The sequence below is a fragment of the Motacilla alba genome, chromosome 1A (assembly GCF_015832195.1).
Source record: "Motacilla alba alba isolate MOTALB_02 chromosome 1A, Motacilla_alba_V1.0_pri, whole genome shotgun sequence".
In the NCBI taxonomy this organism is placed as follows: domain Eukaryota; kingdom Metazoa; phylum Chordata; class Aves; order Passeriformes; family Motacillidae; genus Motacilla; species Motacilla alba.
Window position 1 is genome coordinate 49262243 of NC_052031.1, and position 17009 is coordinate 49279251.

At 46.8% G+C, this 17009-nt stretch overlaps 1 protein-coding gene across 6 annotated transcripts in view; it reads right to left on the reverse strand.

Annotated features, from left to right (window-relative positions):
• The window catches only part of CACNA1I (calcium voltage-gated channel subunit alpha1 I), a 164548-nt gene that overhangs the window by 13422 nt on the left and 134117 nt on the right, over nucleotides 1-17009 (reverse strand). For all 6 annotated transcript variants that reach the window (XM_038154692.1, XM_038154697.1, XM_038154694.1 and 3 more), the window contains 14 exons: nucleotides 15765-15967; nucleotides 14213-14629; nucleotides 13236-13336; nucleotides 12055-12178; nucleotides 11124-11192; nucleotides 10060-10244; nucleotides 9594-9720; nucleotides 8411-8536; nucleotides 7866-7955; nucleotides 7256-7448; nucleotides 6004-6155; nucleotides 4158-4267; nucleotides 3422-3555; nucleotides 2645-2715 (listed from right to left, as the gene is read on the reverse strand). In XM_038154692.1, coding sequence (XP_038010620.1) covers nucleotides 2645-2715; nucleotides 3422-3555; nucleotides 4158-4267; nucleotides 6004-6155; nucleotides 7256-7448; nucleotides 7866-7955; nucleotides 8411-8536; nucleotides 9594-9720; nucleotides 10060-10244; nucleotides 11124-11192; nucleotides 12055-12178; nucleotides 13236-13336; nucleotides 14213-14629; nucleotides 15765-15967 — 2102 coding nt within the window. The remainder of the gene's footprint in view (nucleotides 1-2644; nucleotides 2716-3421; nucleotides 3556-4157; nucleotides 4268-6003; nucleotides 6156-7255; nucleotides 7449-7865; nucleotides 7956-8410; nucleotides 8537-9593; nucleotides 9721-10059; nucleotides 10245-11123; nucleotides 11193-12054; nucleotides 12179-13235; nucleotides 13337-14212; nucleotides 14630-15764; nucleotides 15968-17009) is intronic.

Below are 17009 nucleotides of genomic sequence, written 5' to 3' on the forward strand. Positions count from 1 at the left end.
AAAATTAGGGACTTAATGGGTTTTTTGAAACATTAAACAGTTTCTGGTCTGAATGCATATGGTCACTGGGCCTATGTTAGGATCATCACTTCAGGAATCTAATTTAGTCATTGCAAGTGCTGTGCCATCCGAATTCAGAAGAGAAATAAATGATTCAGCCCACCCACTCCCCTGGACTGCCACATCCTGGCTCCCTACATACTCACTGGAAGGAATTATTTCTGATGACTAAATTAGACACCATAGTAAATGCTATTAAAGCACAGTGCTGGGTCTGTGTCTACAGGGCGTTAAGAAAAGGAAGTTAATAAAACTTAGCCAAGGACTACATTTCCAAAGGGCCCTTTAAAATTAAAGCTCTATTCACTATTAAGAATTGTTGCAGTGTAACAAAGACAGGAAGGGAATTGAAACAGGACAACTGGAGGTGCCTTGTATGCCATTAGCAAGACAAAATCCCTGATTTGAGTCTGTGCTCTAGGAACAAAAAGAGAAAGGTCAGGAAGAGGGGAAAGTGCAGCGGAAAGGACAGCTTATTTTAAACTACTTCTTTTGGCAAAGCCAATAGATCTTAGAGAATAATATTACAGATAATTAAATTGTTCCCCAAAGACCCAGTGTATAAAATATGGAGACTAGATTCATTCTTTTAATGCTGAAACTAGTGGATTTTAGACCTTTAAGTTTAGATTTTTATGCAACTGTAAGTATGGAGAGATTTTTTTATCCCTGCTACACAACTTTATTAATCAAAGCCAACCTGTTATAGGAAGTAGCAAAAGCCAGTCAATAGGAAGTCATAGGCTTTGATACTGGAGGGATTAAGTACTGCTTGTTATTATCTTCCAGGGAATACCTAGAGACCAAATTTTCAGACATCTGCTTGAGGTAGTACCGACCTCCAAAAGACCTGGCCCACAAATTTGGTTAGCAAAGGAGCTGTAGGCAAATGGGAGACAGAAAAATCAGAAATGAGAAAGTGAGGAAGAATATACTTTTGGTTTTTGGCTAGGACCAGAAACAGAGATTCACAGGTCCCAGCTGTGCTCTTTGCCATCTTGAGCAAAACACTTAACTGTGTGATAACTCTGTTTCTCTGTTTACATGACAGGGATATGAATATTTCCTCCTCTCTTATTTATTATCTGTATTTTGGGGGCAGAAGTTGAATCTCATCATTTAAGTGCAAATATATTGCAGAGTCCTCTTCCCAACCATTTCTGGATACTATTTCTTAGTATCTCTGTGCATTTGTCTGGGTTTCAGAATAAACATGCCACAGACATGCAGACACCGGATCTGAAGACCTGCTCTGTCCCAGATCCCTTCCTGAGAAAAATCATCTGTTGTGGCTCCTGGAACGGAAAAGAGCAAGGTGCAAAGAAGCTGCACTGAGCCAGTCTGTGGCAGCAGAACCAGAACTAATAAAAATTTACATTCCACATCTGCCTGCACTAAGAACATCCTTTATCTCCCCTTCCTTCTATTGTCCAGTGTATCTCAGCCCCCAACTATCCTGAATGATGTTGTATATCCTACAAATAAATTACTAATATTGTTCTTATTACTATTATTATAATAAATGACAAATAATCATTGCTTAATAAAAACATGGAAGACCAGACAGAGCTCAGGATCCATAAAAGATCAGAGAGTTTCCTTTTCACTTTTGTGCCATCATATTCCACTAATTCAGATTGACATTTATTGTCACCAACACCAGAAGTAAATTCCCTGGGTAACTACTCATGCTGTTTTCAGATTGATTCCCAGCTCATCATCACTCACCAGCACTGGCACATTAGCTGATAAATCAACTGACAAATGCCTGTGCATTTTGATATCACACAGTAGAGCCGCCTTCTCAGGGCCTGCCAGGGGACCAGTCTGATGTATGATCGGCAGAGCCACTTGGTGCCATTACTCCTTGCTTAACAATTCTCCCTCAACAATCCAAAAGGAAGGGGACCAGGCTCCCTGACTGCTCATCCATCACGGAGGATGCTCACAGTGGGCTTGAAGCCTGTGTAAAGCACCGTGTCAGCATGTCGTTTGGGAGCAGCTGTCACTCACAGCTCATGAGATCCTTCTGTCTCGAAGTCTTGCAGCAGACACTTAACTGCCGGCTGTGTGAGCCACAACAGAGCGTGTCACTGCTTCTCATGCATGAGATGCTCAGAAACACAAAGGGATCCAGGAGGAGGAAAGAAGAAAAAATAGGAAGGGGGAAGCAATGGCTAAGAAGAGTGTGAATGAAAGAGAAGGAGGGAAAAGGTGACACATTCGGGGAAGGGTGATAGCTGATGGAAAGATGTCCTTTCCTCCTGAAATAGCTTCCAATCATTCTTTCCTTCTTATGGAGAGGGAAGAAAGGAGCCAAGGACTAGTTGCAAACAGTTAGACACTAACTAGATGTGATGGGAAGAAACCTACCCTTATCCAGGGGTCAAGCCCTATTTCTTTCACATGCTGGAGAACAGAGAAGCGAGATGAGCTGTAACCCCGGAAATGACACAAGAACTTGGACATGACCTTCAGGCAGTTGCCTACACACCACAGTAGACACCACCACTGACACCCCACAAGAATCAACCCTTAGGAAAAAAGGGACAGAAGAGGAGAGTCTTTTGGGAAGATATTTTACCTGTGGCAGGGCTTGAACAACTGTATCCAGCAGAGCTCGCATTCCTGTGGCCATCTTCAGTAGCTTCAGGACTGCCACAACAAGCAAAAGAGAAGTGTCAGCCAGACTGAGCTCAGAGGCATCCTTTGTGTGACTTACTAATAACAGTAGCACAAGACAGATGTCCCGTCTCTCCTTGCCCTAGAAGAACTGGATTTTCCCTCATTCCTCTTCTTGCTTTTGATGGTACAACTCCAGCTGTTCCTTCTCCTAAAGTTGGTATCCTTTTTACTAAATATTTTGTTTCTGCCACCCATGTCTGTTGGATTGCATGAGACTTCAGCCACATGCTTCTTTCCAGGAATGTATATCCTAATTGTCCTTCTGCTTTGATTTTTTCCTTCCATCACTTTCTCTCCCTTCAGCCATCGCTGTTATGCCATCTTGGAACACCTTGGCCACCACCTTACCTGGCAAATTTCAACCTGCTCAGTGGCCTCTGCTCCCCACACCACTACTATAGTTACTCCAGAAATGAGTAACAGAGAAAGTTCAGCTCTCACATGATCTGCCCACCCTCCCAGTGCTTCACCTCCCAGGGAACCAGAAAGCCTGAGCTTCTAGGCTGTCCTAGATCCTAGAATCCTTGCTGGGATGTGATGAAGGACACCCCAGAGGCTTCTCAAGGGCTGGGGACAGCGCAAGCTCACAACTTTACAGCCACTGCTCAATGAGTCCTGGCACCAAGTTGCACTTTTTAGCCACATACACCCCTGCTCTGGCCAGCGTCTCTCTCACCCCGGGCGATTCGCAGCACCCTCATGATCCGGATGATAGTGGGGTTAATTGGGAGAGCAGCGTTGATTTCAATCTCTTCCAATGTGATGCCCATGACAGACAGCAGCACAATGGCCAGATCTAGCTGGTTCCATCTTTAGGAGAAAAATTGAAGAGAATAAACGAAGATAGAGTTTTTCCATTTTCCTGAGAAAGAAAGGTACTTGTCTCCACTTCATCCTAAACATTTCCTTATGTATGAGTTCAAGGCCCACTCTAAGTCAGCCTATATGGGCTTTTCCAGAGAAACAGATTCACTTTGCACACACCCTGAGCAGCCAGAGGCAAGCCAGCCTGATTTGAAACCATGGAGCTGTGTTACTATGGCGCTACGCTTTGACTAATGGGCTCAGCTTTTTACGGCCTTACTACCTTGAATCAACTTTGCTATATATGTTCTGCTTTAGCATGCTCACAGTTTGCCTCAAGGGCAGGAATAAAATGTCTTTCTCTAACCTCATCTCCTTTGCTTTCTAGCCTAACCAGCAGACTGCAGCCAAGAGGCAATTTTTGGACAACTCTTGCTATTGCCTAGGCATTGCAGCTTGTGGAGAATGAGTTTAGGTCCATGCAGTGCAGAACTGGGAGGCAGTTGGAGCACTCTGCCACCACTTCATGGTCTAGATAGGGCACCATTCCCAAACCTCTACCCCAAACCCAGCTGTCCCACAGCCACAGCTGACAACCCTCTGCTCACCTGTCTTTGAAGAATCGGCGCAGACCAAATGCCACCAGCTTGAGGACTGCCTCAAACACGAAGACAGTGGTGAACAGGTAGTTGCAGTATTTGAGCGCGGTCTCCAGGGACTGCCACAGAAAGAGAGGGAAAAGAATTGAGGCAAAAGCAACATCAAAAACGTAACCCCCCTTTGCAGGGACTCTCCTAAGTGCCAGGAACTCATCCTGGGGTGCGGAAGCTGCCCCAGGTATTCATTGTGGGGTTGGGAGGCTGCCCCATGCTTCCTACCTACTTGAATGTGGAGGTCGCCTACTAAGGGCAACCACCAGCCAGCCCCTCTGCCCATCAGAGATGGCATCAGTTCTCAGGATCAGTTACTGCTCCTTTCTTCTGTATTGATCAGCATAATCTAGAGGAGGAGGCTATTGCAAGAGAATCCACAAAACACCATCAGGCTTTTCTTCTGCCAGTAGCCTGTGCCACCTGAATGACACCTTGTTAATGGCACTGGCATAGCTATCAACCAGGAGTGAAGCACAGAGGTTACTCTGGTTGTGGATTCAGGTCATGTCTGACCAGAGGAAACCCTGCTGTGCCTTGGTCTGGTGCCAGCACATCGCATCTCTGAGCTGTTTGGTTTCTGGTTCTTTTACGTGCTGCCCCTTCACGACGGCCAAGAACCAGTGTGAGCAGTGGGCAGCTTTTGGTAGCATTTTGTACTGGAAGGGTTTGAAGTGCTTTGAGAAGATTGTTTAACAGAGCCTGACAGCACGCTGGCTTGGCTGGAGCTGTGTTCCAGGAAAAGGAGCTGAAGAATAAGGAAGAGGAGTGACTTGTTGAGGAGCAAAGATCTGATGTGAGGACGCCAACAGATAAAGGTTGAGAGTTCCTCAAATATAAAGCTAGACACCATCTAGGGCAAGATGAGAGCTGGGCAGTTAGGCAAGGTGGGCAGGAGACAGAGGAGCCTGGCAATAGATTTGAATGAGGACAGATTCAGCTCCTGATCAAAGCCTGAGTTACCTCAGGCAAACTTCTCAGACACCAAAGCTGTCACTGAAACCAAGGGTCTTCTGAAGAGAAAACTGAAATTTTGCTGGGCAGATGTCATGATGAATACTTTGTCTACATATGGAGGCAGAAGGCTCCTTTGATATGTGCAGTATACATTTCTCCCACCAAAGGCATCTGCAGCTTTTGCAGGAACACTGAGAGGTACATGGTCTGTACCCAAGCAAAGTGAAAAACTTATTTGGCCCCCAAGGTGCTATATTTGGAACCACACCCTGCAGCTGAGAGAGGCTCTGCTCAGCACTTTGGCCCTGCAGTTTCTCTTATGAAAAAAGGTGGCTTGGTAAAGATGGCCCATCCCATGACATACAACAAGCCACTCTGGTTCTCTCAGCTGAGGTCATAACACAAGGGAATTGGGCTGACATTCGGAAATCTGATGCAAAGCCTGAAGCTCTCAGGACACTGCTGCTTCCACCACTCCTAATAGGAACAAGGGAAATATAAAAAGCAGAGCATGCAGCTAAATTTGGGTGACCCACATATCCACTAACTAATATAAAGCACAGAGACTTAATGGTACCATGCTTTTTAGGGCTTGACTTTTGCCCAGACACCTGCTCTCTATGGATTTTAATGTATTACAAGTGTCTGAGTAGAAAGCACCTTTCTGGATACACATGAAAATCTTCACACAAATTTGCCTACTACAAAACTAATTCCTACAGAACTTTAACAGTAGTTTTTAGAGACACCCAAGTGTCCTATTTATGCTGGTGGGCAGTGATCACCAGAGAGCTGTACCAAAATGGCAGTGTCTGGAGGCAGGACTTATCTCCATGATCTCACTCACCACAGGTTGGTTGTAGTGCTCCAAGGACATAGTGACCACGTTGAGGCAGATGATGAAAGTGATGAAGATGTCCAGATAGTGGCTGGTGCAGACCGAATGGATAAGGAGGCGTATGTGGCAGTAGGTAGCATAGTACGGCAAACGCTGCGCCTCTTCAGTGGAAAGAGGGATATGGGCAGAGTTAGAAAGAAATTAGAAGAAAGAGAGAAATGGGTAAGAAACACTGAGGAGGGAGAAGGCGTAAGCTTGGTGATAGGTCTTGAAAGAAATTGGAATGTAGCTGGGAGAAAGAAAAACCAGAAAAGAATAGGTAAAGACATAGGGAGGAGGGGAAAAATGGGGGGGGGGGGGGGGGGGGGGGGGGGGAAGAAACAAACAAAAAACCCCACCGAAAGAAGAAACGGGGAATTATATGTAGGAAAAAAGACAAAGAACGGAATATTAGGAAAAAGATCTGTTAGACTGTGTTTGTGGGAATGGTGCTAAATCAGCATTTCATGTCTTGACAAATTAAGATCACTTTTGATAAAAGGGAGCAGATGGTTCAAGGAGCAGCCCTGGGGTGTTATAGGAGAGAAGGGGAAAACTGGAGCAGAGGAAAGGAAAGCATGCCCATAGGCTGTGAATGGAAGTCTGGGTAGTAGGGATGATTTCCAGGGACAAGTATGCTTCAGCAACTTTTATCTAAAGGTAACACAAAACAGGACAGAAACACTAGGAATAGAAGGTTTCCTTCATCACAGAGGTTTTAGATCCCAAGGAGTGACACTGCAACACTGGGGTCACTGGGACACAAAACACAGGGGTCTTCCTCTTTTTTTTTTTTCCCCCTCTTATTTAGATTTGGGTTTAAACACAAAGAATGGTCTGTCCAGGTTTTTCTTCAACCAGGTGGGACTCTACCCCAAGCACAGGAAGCATATCAATGTGTGCACGCCCCATGCCAACACTGCCTGTCGGCATGTGCACAGGGGTGTTTTTGGTACATTATCTTCTGAGGAGCAGGGTGCTAAAACCCTTCCCCAGTGCCTTCCCTGGAGTCCCAGCAGACCTCCTCAGCCACCCCTCTTCCCCAGACCGCCCCAGTGAGGTGTGTGGTGACACAGCAGTGGTGCGGGGAGAAAGGCTGAGAGCACGGCCATGAGCGATGGATTTTGGAGACCAGCTCATTGAGAAAGAAAAATAAGAGGAAAAGGTTTTTCTCAAAAAACCTTGGCCTACGAACCAACCAAACACTTAGGCTGTGCCTTACTCCTTCGCTTCTTCTCCAAGCGTCGCAGGCGCTTCTCCTCCCGCCGGCGCGCTTCCTCAGCCTCCTGGTGCTGCCGGCACTTGTGGAAATTCTCCACCACCACCCCCACAAACATGTTGAGCACAAAGAAGCTGACGATGAGGAGAAAGGAGATGAAGTAGAGTAGCATCCAGGGGTTGTTGTTGATCACTGGCTGGAGTGGGAGGAGAACAGAGGCAGAGATTGTCTTAGCGGTAGAGAAATAGGGATGCAGTGGGTGGCAGCCCAACAGATCCTGATTTACAAGGTATTGAAACAACCATGAGTGGGCCAGGAGGGAGCCAGCATGCCCAGAAAGACACATGGCATTATTACTTCTTCATTACAAATAGATCAAGGCCCATTGATCCTACCACAGACACCCACAGCATAGCCACAGCTACACCTTCCTGCATGGACTAGACAAGGCCACGGACCTGACCCCTTGCAAATAGGTGAGCAAAGGATTCAGAAGAGGCCTGGAAAGGACTTTTGGTTTGAGGTTGGTACTGAAGGCAGGATGTTAAAGCGTGCTTCTGTCTTACAGGCACAAGGAAAGTGAAAAGGTCCTTTCACAGGAAAGTCTATGTACCTGCTGGTCAACAGCCACAGCATCGAGTCCATTATACATAATATTGACCCAGCCATCCTTGGAAGCCAGAACAAAGAGGGACATCAGAGCCTGCAACATATAAAGCAAAGCTGATGTGGAGCAGGTGTATCTGGCATGTAGAAAAAAAATTATTGTGGGTTTATGCTCTAGCACACACAGCACTGAAATACTCTTCCTGTGTGTCTGCACACATCAAAACCTGCTCTTTCCCCCGTGGAGGACAGGGATGGGGTGACAGGGAGCCCTGTGCAGCCAGACCCACCAGAGGAGAGAGTTTGTGAAGAACATAATCTTCATGGCAGGAGAAAAGAGAAAATCAAGCTCTCTGCTGCCACCACTTTTCTTGCCCACTCATCCTGTAAGTGTCATTCTGATACCAACCAACTAGTGACACAGCTTCTGCATGGGCATGCGTGCCAAATAACTGCTCCTTCTGGCTTTCTAGGCACTGCATCTGTTCCCTGGGGAGGAGACAAACCCTGTGTTGGGTTCCCATCAGAGGGAGGGGATGTGGGCAAACTCACCTGTCCCAGGTTGTCGAAGTTATACTTGTGGTGCACCCACTTGTAGTTGGCTGCCACGCAGTCAGACCGGTTGGTGATGTTCCTGATGTCAACCCCCAGGCAGTGGTAGAACTTGCCCTTGAAAAGCTGCAGGAGGGGAGTGACCCCATCAGCCCCTTTCCCCACAGGGTTCCCCATGCTCCCTGGGAAGTACAGAAGCTGCCAAGATGCTGCATGGCCTGCAAGACTGCAAGCCACATAGAGCATGACAGGGACACCACCAAGACAATGTACAGCACAGGATCAACCATTGCAAAGGAGGCAGGACCACCCTTGTAAGCTCACAGTTGGCTTTTCAGCCTCCTCCATTGCTCCAGGCCAGCAGTGACTGTAAGCCCTTAAGGCAGCCTTTCTGGATACAAAGGAAAAAAGTATCTTCTAATCAGTCCCCTAGAGTAATCTTCACTCCCTGCTTCCCAGTTACTGAGTGCTGATGGGAAAAGAAGATCTCATCTGAGGGTAAAGAACCAGAAAAAAAACATCCTCTTCTTCTCGTATATATTTTTTCACAAAGCTGCACTGCACTTCTGCGACTCTTCTGCCCAGGGCTCTTTTCCCCATATGGAAGGTACTGGATTGTGCATTTGTACAGAGGCATCAGAGCAAACTAAGTATAGCGCATTCCCTGAGATGGAAGCAACGCCCACACCCTTGCTCCTCTGCAATGCAACAGCCAAAAATAAGGAGGATTAAATAAAAAAATTAAAGAAGTTTGTGGGTGGATTTAGGGCAGAGAGTGAGGGGGAGAAAGAGAGCTGACTGGGGGCAGGGTTCATGCGAGCAGGCACTGAGCTACTTGCCCTTGTGGGGTGACATGGATGGGGCCAGGGAGCCCTGTGTTGTGCCAGCCCTGGGCTCTCACTATGACACTGACCCAAACCCTGATCCAGCTGCTGCCAGGTGTGAGCACTTACTCCTGTCTCTCATGTCCAGCAATGCCTGCACTTGCTGAGAACCTGTCTGTGCTTGCCAAAGGCTGTGTCATTATGGAGATGACTTGTGGAAGAGGGTGAACACAGAAAATCCACTGGCTTTGCTGTCTCTCCTGCTCTACTTGGCTCCCTGTGTCTGTTATAGGACCTAGGGGTACAAGTGCCTGTGGGGTGGGGGCTCAAGGGCTGTTTGATGGACAGTAACAACCTACCTGCACACCTAAGATGCCAAAGATGATGAAGAAAGCACAGCAGATGAGGACAATGTTTCCTATGGGCTTGAGGGAAGAAATGAGTGTCTCCACCACCAGCTTCAGACCAGGGGCTCGACTGATGACTCTGGAAAGGAAGAAAGGGGAAGGGTGACAGAGGGACAGGGCAGGGACGTTTGACCTAAGCTAACCATTTTCAGCAGCAGCAGACTCCTGTCTCCATGTCCAGCGACCCCTCAGTGGAGATCCCTCCCCCATGATCAAAAAGCCTTTTCTCTCCCATGGATTTGTTCTTTGATGAGGTACCTCCAGCATCAGACCCATTATGGCTAAGCGGGACCTCCTCGTGGCCTCTTGCTTGTTAAAGACCACACTTTGCCTGGCACAGCTGGATCTGACCCCGGGACCCCTCCTGGGAATAATCAGTGGGAAGAGGGGGCCAAGCAGGTCTCAGTGGGGTTCTGACCGAAGGGGACGTAGGGTGCGCAGCAACCGGAGCACTCGCAGCACCCCCAGGATTTTGGCACCACCAGCAGAGGCCACTGAGACCACAATGTCAATGAGAGACACGAAGACCAAGAAGCCATCCAAGATGTTCCAACTGCTGCGGAGATAAGCCTGGTCCCCAAAATACAGGCCTAGAGAGACCACCTGGAAGAGAGGGGAGAGAAGAGGGGGTGAAATGGCTCCTCTGTTACCTGGCAGAGGGCAATTATAGAGAGAATGGGAGGAGGGGGAATAGTTATCAACTCCTCCTCATGACACTGAAGTGTCATCTCATAATCTTTTCCTTTCACCTGGATGTATGTGAAGGAAAACACCTTTTTTCTGCCTCCTTGAGTAACATGTTGCTGTAGGAGACACACAGGAAACCTTTCCCTGCCACACTAGAGACTTGGGGAAAGTCTCCCGGTTCAGAGATCACCTGGGAGGTAAAATCAGGCACCAAATCCGTACTTTGGCTCTTAAAGGAGTAACTTGTTTGTCAACAGTTCTCAAAAAAAGTGGGTGTTACAGAAATCGGTGGCCATGGAGAGATATTAACATCCTGCAAATCACGGTAAAATTCAGATATGAATTTTAGGGGTTTAACTTCCAGCACACAGTTTTAGGACTTTTTCCCAAACATGAGAAAGGAATAACAAGGTTTTCTGATTGCTGCAAAGTACTTTGACATCTATTGAATAATTATCTCAACTTTGAGCATGTAATTAATATTGTAATGTCCCCTATTCTTGCTTCAGGAGAAAGGGAATGGACATTTGACATCATTACTTGATGTCAAAATCCATACTTGAATGCCAGCTATCTTTCATGAATACTAAGATCCAACTGGATCTAATGCCTACAATAAACATCTCCTCTATGCCTAACTAGACAGGACTGAACCCCAGGCAGTATCTGCCTTTATGAAGGTAGAGGGAAGGACTGGCACACCAAAAAGATGAACACATTTTAAAAGGGCGCTGAGCAAACACGAACAGTGTTTGACACTGGAAAAAGGCTCTGAGCTGTTCTCCAGTAACTTACCTTCAATGTCATCTCAGCTACAAATATTGCTGTGAAAATGTAGTTGGACACAGTGAGAAAGATTCTTTCCTAGAAAAAAACAAAACAAACAAACAAAAAACCAAAACAAAAAACAACAACAACAAAAAAACACAACAAAAAGAAACCAAAACAAAACACAGAAAGACCTTAAATGTATTTTGACTACTTCTTGTTACTCTGTCAGTCCCCTCTGATAATCCTGATATTTTTGCATTCCTATGAAGGGTCTGAAAGTTGGTGAAATAAGGGAGATGTTCGGCAGATTTCAGCTCATACACCTTGGCTGGGACAGGATCCTATGCAGCTCTGCCAGACCATAGTGGATGGCATTTTTTTGCATCCTGCAGATCTGGTTTCAAGGCAGCCTCTGCCCTTTTCTGTCAGTGCTGCTCAGGCCTAACCTGCTGCACTGACCTGGCACTCCTTCACGAAGAGCTGCTGGGCACAGACCACTGATTGTGTCCAAGTGCAGCAAAGTCTGGGAGTCAGCTAAGGCAGACAAGCAGAAAAAGTAAATTCACTTGCCAGCTTGAGCCACCTCCAAGATAGCTCAAGAGCAGCATACATGAATGATGATGTGCCATTCCTACAGCACGGAAATTACTTCTATCTCTCAGTTTCACTCCTTGTCCCTTTTGCCATTCATCCCTTATATGCAGGTTCCTGGAGAAGACTCTTAGTTTCCAAGACACAAGAAACAAGGCTTTCTGTATTATAAAGTGAGTTGCCCCATTATAAGAGCCTGCAGGGGAAACACATATTTATGTCAATTACTAATATTTAGGTATTTGAATAGATGAGTCAGAGCTGGTGTTTAATGCTGAAGTTCTTCCAGAGATCATACCAGGAACACTCAAGAGTCACTGTTAGAGGTTGTGCTACAAAGTGGGTGACAGATAATGGTTCTCACCGTGCTTCTGTGTTCAATCTGGGGTCTTTCCAGGGCAATGGTGATGCAGTTCAGGAAGATGAAGGCCAGCACTACGTGGTCAAAGAGCTTGTGAGCAATGACGGTTTGACAGAGGAGGCGAAACCTGCAAGAGAGTTCCAGTAGGCACCTGTGCCTTGGGCAGAACAGATTTAGGAGCAGAGAGGACACAGAATGAAGTATTCTGGCCAAAACTGGGCTCTGATATAGCAGCTTTCCTGTCTCTGATACTGATGTCCCTTGGAATGGCAATAGCCCAGGGTGGTACATGCTCACACAGGGAACCTGGGGCAGAGCAAGGGCAGAGCAATGTGCTGAACCTCCATTGATTTCTCTAGTGCCAGAGTGGTATCCTCACCACTATGACCCTGTGCTCCTCTCCTGCCTTGTGAAGAGGCTGAATTCCAGTTCTCCTCCCAAACTCACACTTGGTACCCCCCCCACAGCAAAGAGGCCACATAGTGAAAGCTCAGGAGAGGCAGGTAGGTTGGCAGTCATGGGGACCACACTTCTGAAAGATACTGTGTACATCAACATAAGTGTCACACAGAGCAAAAAAAGCTCTCCCCCGTGACCTAAAATGAAAGCCCTTTCTTTTCAAGGTGCAATATGAATGAGTGACAATAATGTTAGCTGGGGTACGTGGACATTTTCTCCTGGTGAGATCTCTTTAACAGCAAGAATTCAACCCAAATTTCCTTTTTTTAGGCAACAAGGGTTCTAACTTTACCCTAAAAGGCTTGATATAACTGCTAGTAAGTTGGTACTGGTACTGTAAATTAAATGAAGATGCTATTCTGGTACCAGGGGAGGAAATATCAGTATTATGGTGTCATCAATAATACATTCTTTATCCTCTTTGTGTTAACATTATTATTCCCTGCCTTGCTTTGCTATAAATATTTATGATTACAGAAAATAAAAATGGGATGCTCCAAAGGGAGGGAAGATCACAATAGCGATTTAGGATGCTCAACTTTCATTTCATTGCCACAATCTAGGCAAAGAAATGCCGTTTGGCTGTAGAAAGGACAACAGAGGAGAAAATACGCATTCTCAGCTGCTAAGTTTGAAGTTGCCACCTAGCATCAGGGGATGCAGCCAGCAGAGCAACAGAATCTGCCCCATCTTCTCAACCTTCTCATGGCAAAAACTGCACAAACCTGTTCTGTGGAGAGAAGAGATAGATGGACCAGTCTTCCCGTAACTCACACCAGTCTGGCTTATAGACTTCCATCATCTTCCGGATGCGAAAGCACAGGCTCTGTAGGGATGTAGCAGAAGAAATTGCCACTGGTCACCTTCCCACTTGCCTGAGAGAGATATTTTTTCCTTTCACATCTGACTCAAATGCACCACTACTTGCTTTTCTTTAATCCCTCGATTGAGAAAACCAACTCAAAGGCAACAAGAAATGGAAAAGAAGGTAGAAGCTGCTTTCCCAGGCCTTGTTTACCTCTTGGCATCTGGTTTCCTCCCCAGATAATGAAAATAAAACTGCTGGTGTCCCTTCTAGAGTAGGATGCTGTCCCATTATGCCTTTTTAGAGGTGTTGGAGGGACTGTGTTACACGAGGGCAATGTTTCCTCCCTACCTCAGCTAAATGAGAAGCCAGGACAAGAAGGCTTTCTGTTGGCACTTGGGCTGAGAATTTCATACAGACATTTATGTCTGTTCAAATTTCTACTGACCCTCACTCCACTGTTTCCTCTCTCTGATCTGCTCACAGATTGCTGTCCCCCAGGCTGATACCACAAAACCTACTTGCCTTGCCTGTGGTGCCTGTGCTTCCTGCTCAGGTCTGGCAATGTTCCCCACCCAAAACTCTCACTCTTCCACAGCCTGATCTCCCCTATTTTATAGAAATCGCTAGCTGCACTGCTCTGAAATAACAGCCCATGACTGACCACATGTACGTCGCACATCTGCCTTCCTCCCACCACCCACCTGCCTTGTAAGCAGCCTGATAATGTGGTATGAAAGTCCTATCTGCATTTAGTCCTCCAGCTGTCCTATAGCTCTCCTGAAGCACCTTTGCAAGCTTTCCCATCGACATGCAAGGAGACTGAAATTTGAGGATGGATTTGGGGTATCCCAGAGCACTGTGATGTAACCCCAGGGTCCTCCACCAAGCACTCACATAATCTATTTCTTCATCATCCTCTCCCCGTTCTTTGTGGTTGTTCATCTTTGGAAAGATCTCCTTGACAATACTGGGCATTTTGCCATTGCAGTCCTGATGCTCACTGGCCCCAGGTGGTGCTCCCAGCCTGTGGGTCACTCTGTGGCCAGAAGGGACCGAGGCCAACTCCAGCAGGTCACAGGAGCCTTTGTTATCCAGAGAGAGCGTCCGGCGGTGATGAAACACCCTTTCTGTCCCATCCGGCTCCCCATCTGCTGCCTTGTGTGCTTCCCCAGACAGGAGGGACTCGTGCTCAGCTGAGGGAGGTTTATGTTTCAGGCTGTGTCCCCGGGCCAGGCTGTTCCAGCTGGAGCGACGGCTTCCCCAGGCTCCGCTGCGGCTCCAGGCACCGTAGTGGGAACTGCGGGAGCTGGACTGTAAGAGAGTGGGATGGGAACTCAGTGACTCTGGGCACAAGGAGGGAGCATGTACTCCTCTCTCTCAGACCACAGACTTCTCCCTGAGCCCCTAAGCCAGAAGGCTGCCATTTATCAGACACTGAGCAAGTTGCATGGTGGGAATTCAGCAGCAATCTCGGTAAATCTGACAATAAATTGGTAATGAGTTAGCAATGGTGTTGACTGTGATTACTTTATAGCACCATCTGTGTGCAAAGGACTTTCAGAGAAGGTAAGTAATAAAGCCAAAGGCCAGGTGCCTGATACTGTTACTTACACCAGCACAGAGCAAGAGTAAAGTTCTCAAAGAATCTGACTGGCAGCTTTTTACACTGCCCTGGGGCTAAGGATAACACAAGGTACAGGATGATGGATCATCTGACACACCATCTTTGTGTCCAGTCTTAGTAAAAGAGAGAAATGAGAGAAACAGGCTTGTTGGTTACAGCCTGGTCCAACCACATCAGCAAGGTATCATGTAGTACATGGCTGCTAGCACTCCCTGTTTGGAAATAACAGGGGCATGAACCCTTTAAGCACCAAGGCGCTCCCCAAAGCTGTGTATGCTAGTGAGTAGAAAGCCCAGAAGCTGATGTTACAGGGTGGGTAGGTCTGAGATGCACTGGTTAGACAAACCTGCATGCTTGGGGAAGTGCTATGGGGCAGCAGAATCTGCCATGGGGAGCTCAAAGACAAGATTTCCACTGTTACAAAAGCTCTGATACAATCCCATCTGTAATGGGACTTGGTGGTTCTGCCATCACTTCTTAACTCAAGGCAACATTTTGTGTCCTTTAATCTAGGAAAACAAGGAAAAGGCAAGGAGGAAAAACATGTTCCACTGTAAAAGGGAGACAGTCTTCTTGGTGTTCTCCCTCTCCCACAGTCAAAGGAATATAGATAAATAATCTGGAAATAGACTTCAAAAATCTGGAAATTTAGAAAAATAATGTGAACTGGCCTGGATTCTAAAGACAGGCAATCGAGTTGTGTCAGAAGCCTACAGCAGCAGGGCAATCCTTCCCAGAAATCCCCAGATGATGGCAGAAAACCAACAAAGTTCTTGGCCTTCAAAAGAAGGGTATGACACACATTTTTACTCCCTCACTCACCAAGGACCGCTGGTCATAAGTCATTCTCCCCAGGGACATCACACTGCTCTTCCGGGAGCCAACAGCAACACGGGTCTGGTCAAGTTGCAGTGAGTTGCGTGAAGAGTTGGTGACCCCCCCAGAAGCCACTGGTGGGTTGGAAGAGGGCAGGGATGGGTCCAGGTGCCCATTAGGTGTCACAGGAATTGCACAGAGCTTGGGATCTGAGTGGAAAGATGCAGAAAGAAGAATGAGGAAAGAAGAAGTTGGGTTCCTCACTATCCAGTGACTGTTTTGATGCCTAAGCAGTTTAGCATATTAACAGCAGCTAACAGATTGTTAGCCTTTTAGCATCAATCAACATCAATTTCTCTGATTTAGGGTGTGGTGACAAAGGCAGTGCAAGCTGGGAAGGCTTTAAAGTCATTTCCTCAGCCTCCAAAACCAATCACATCTCTCCTTGGGGACCGAGAGACGAGCAGAGTGGTGGCCAGGCAGCCTCAGACTGACAGGCAGAGCACGAAGGCGAACAGAGGGGACAGGAGCATGCTTCTGCGTGCCAAGAGCAGACACCACCATCTTCAGGTCTGAACAAATTCCACCAGCTGTCAGATTGGCTACTTAAAGCAGTTACGCTGAAACACTGGGCAAGAGACTAAGATGTAGGGATAGCCACAGCCATCCATGTACTGAGGTCACCTTAAAATTCCTGCAATCATACTGCATACAAAAACTGCATCCCAGTCTATCCTGCTACACTGCCCTTCTTCAAATGACTGATCCTTGACCTTTAAGATCTAGGACACTTTTGAGGGAAATCTTAAGTCCTGTAGATGACCATCAGCATTTTTTGAGATGCATGGAAAGGGCAGGGTGTTGAATTTTGATGCCTGAAAGGACTGGAGCAATCATTTTTGTTTGACTTATTGCATAATGAAGGTCACCTATCCACATCTGCATGACAGACAGCCATGAGTCCACTAACACCTCTGTAACCTCTTCCTCCTCTGCCACCTCAGGGGTTTGACTGCCTGCATTCAGCATAAGCTCAGATATGGTGCAGCCATGTAATTCAGGATAGGACTGCTTTGAAAAGAGCTTAGTTGCAGGAAAAAACTGTGAGCCAAAAACTTGAGCCACTGATCCCTGCTGTGGGAGCTACATTTATGCTCAGAAATGTGCCCGTGGTGCTTGTCTGAGTTGTGCTGTGAGTATGTTTGTGCCTGTCCTTGTACCTTGCTGATCCTGATCTTGTCTTGCTGACTG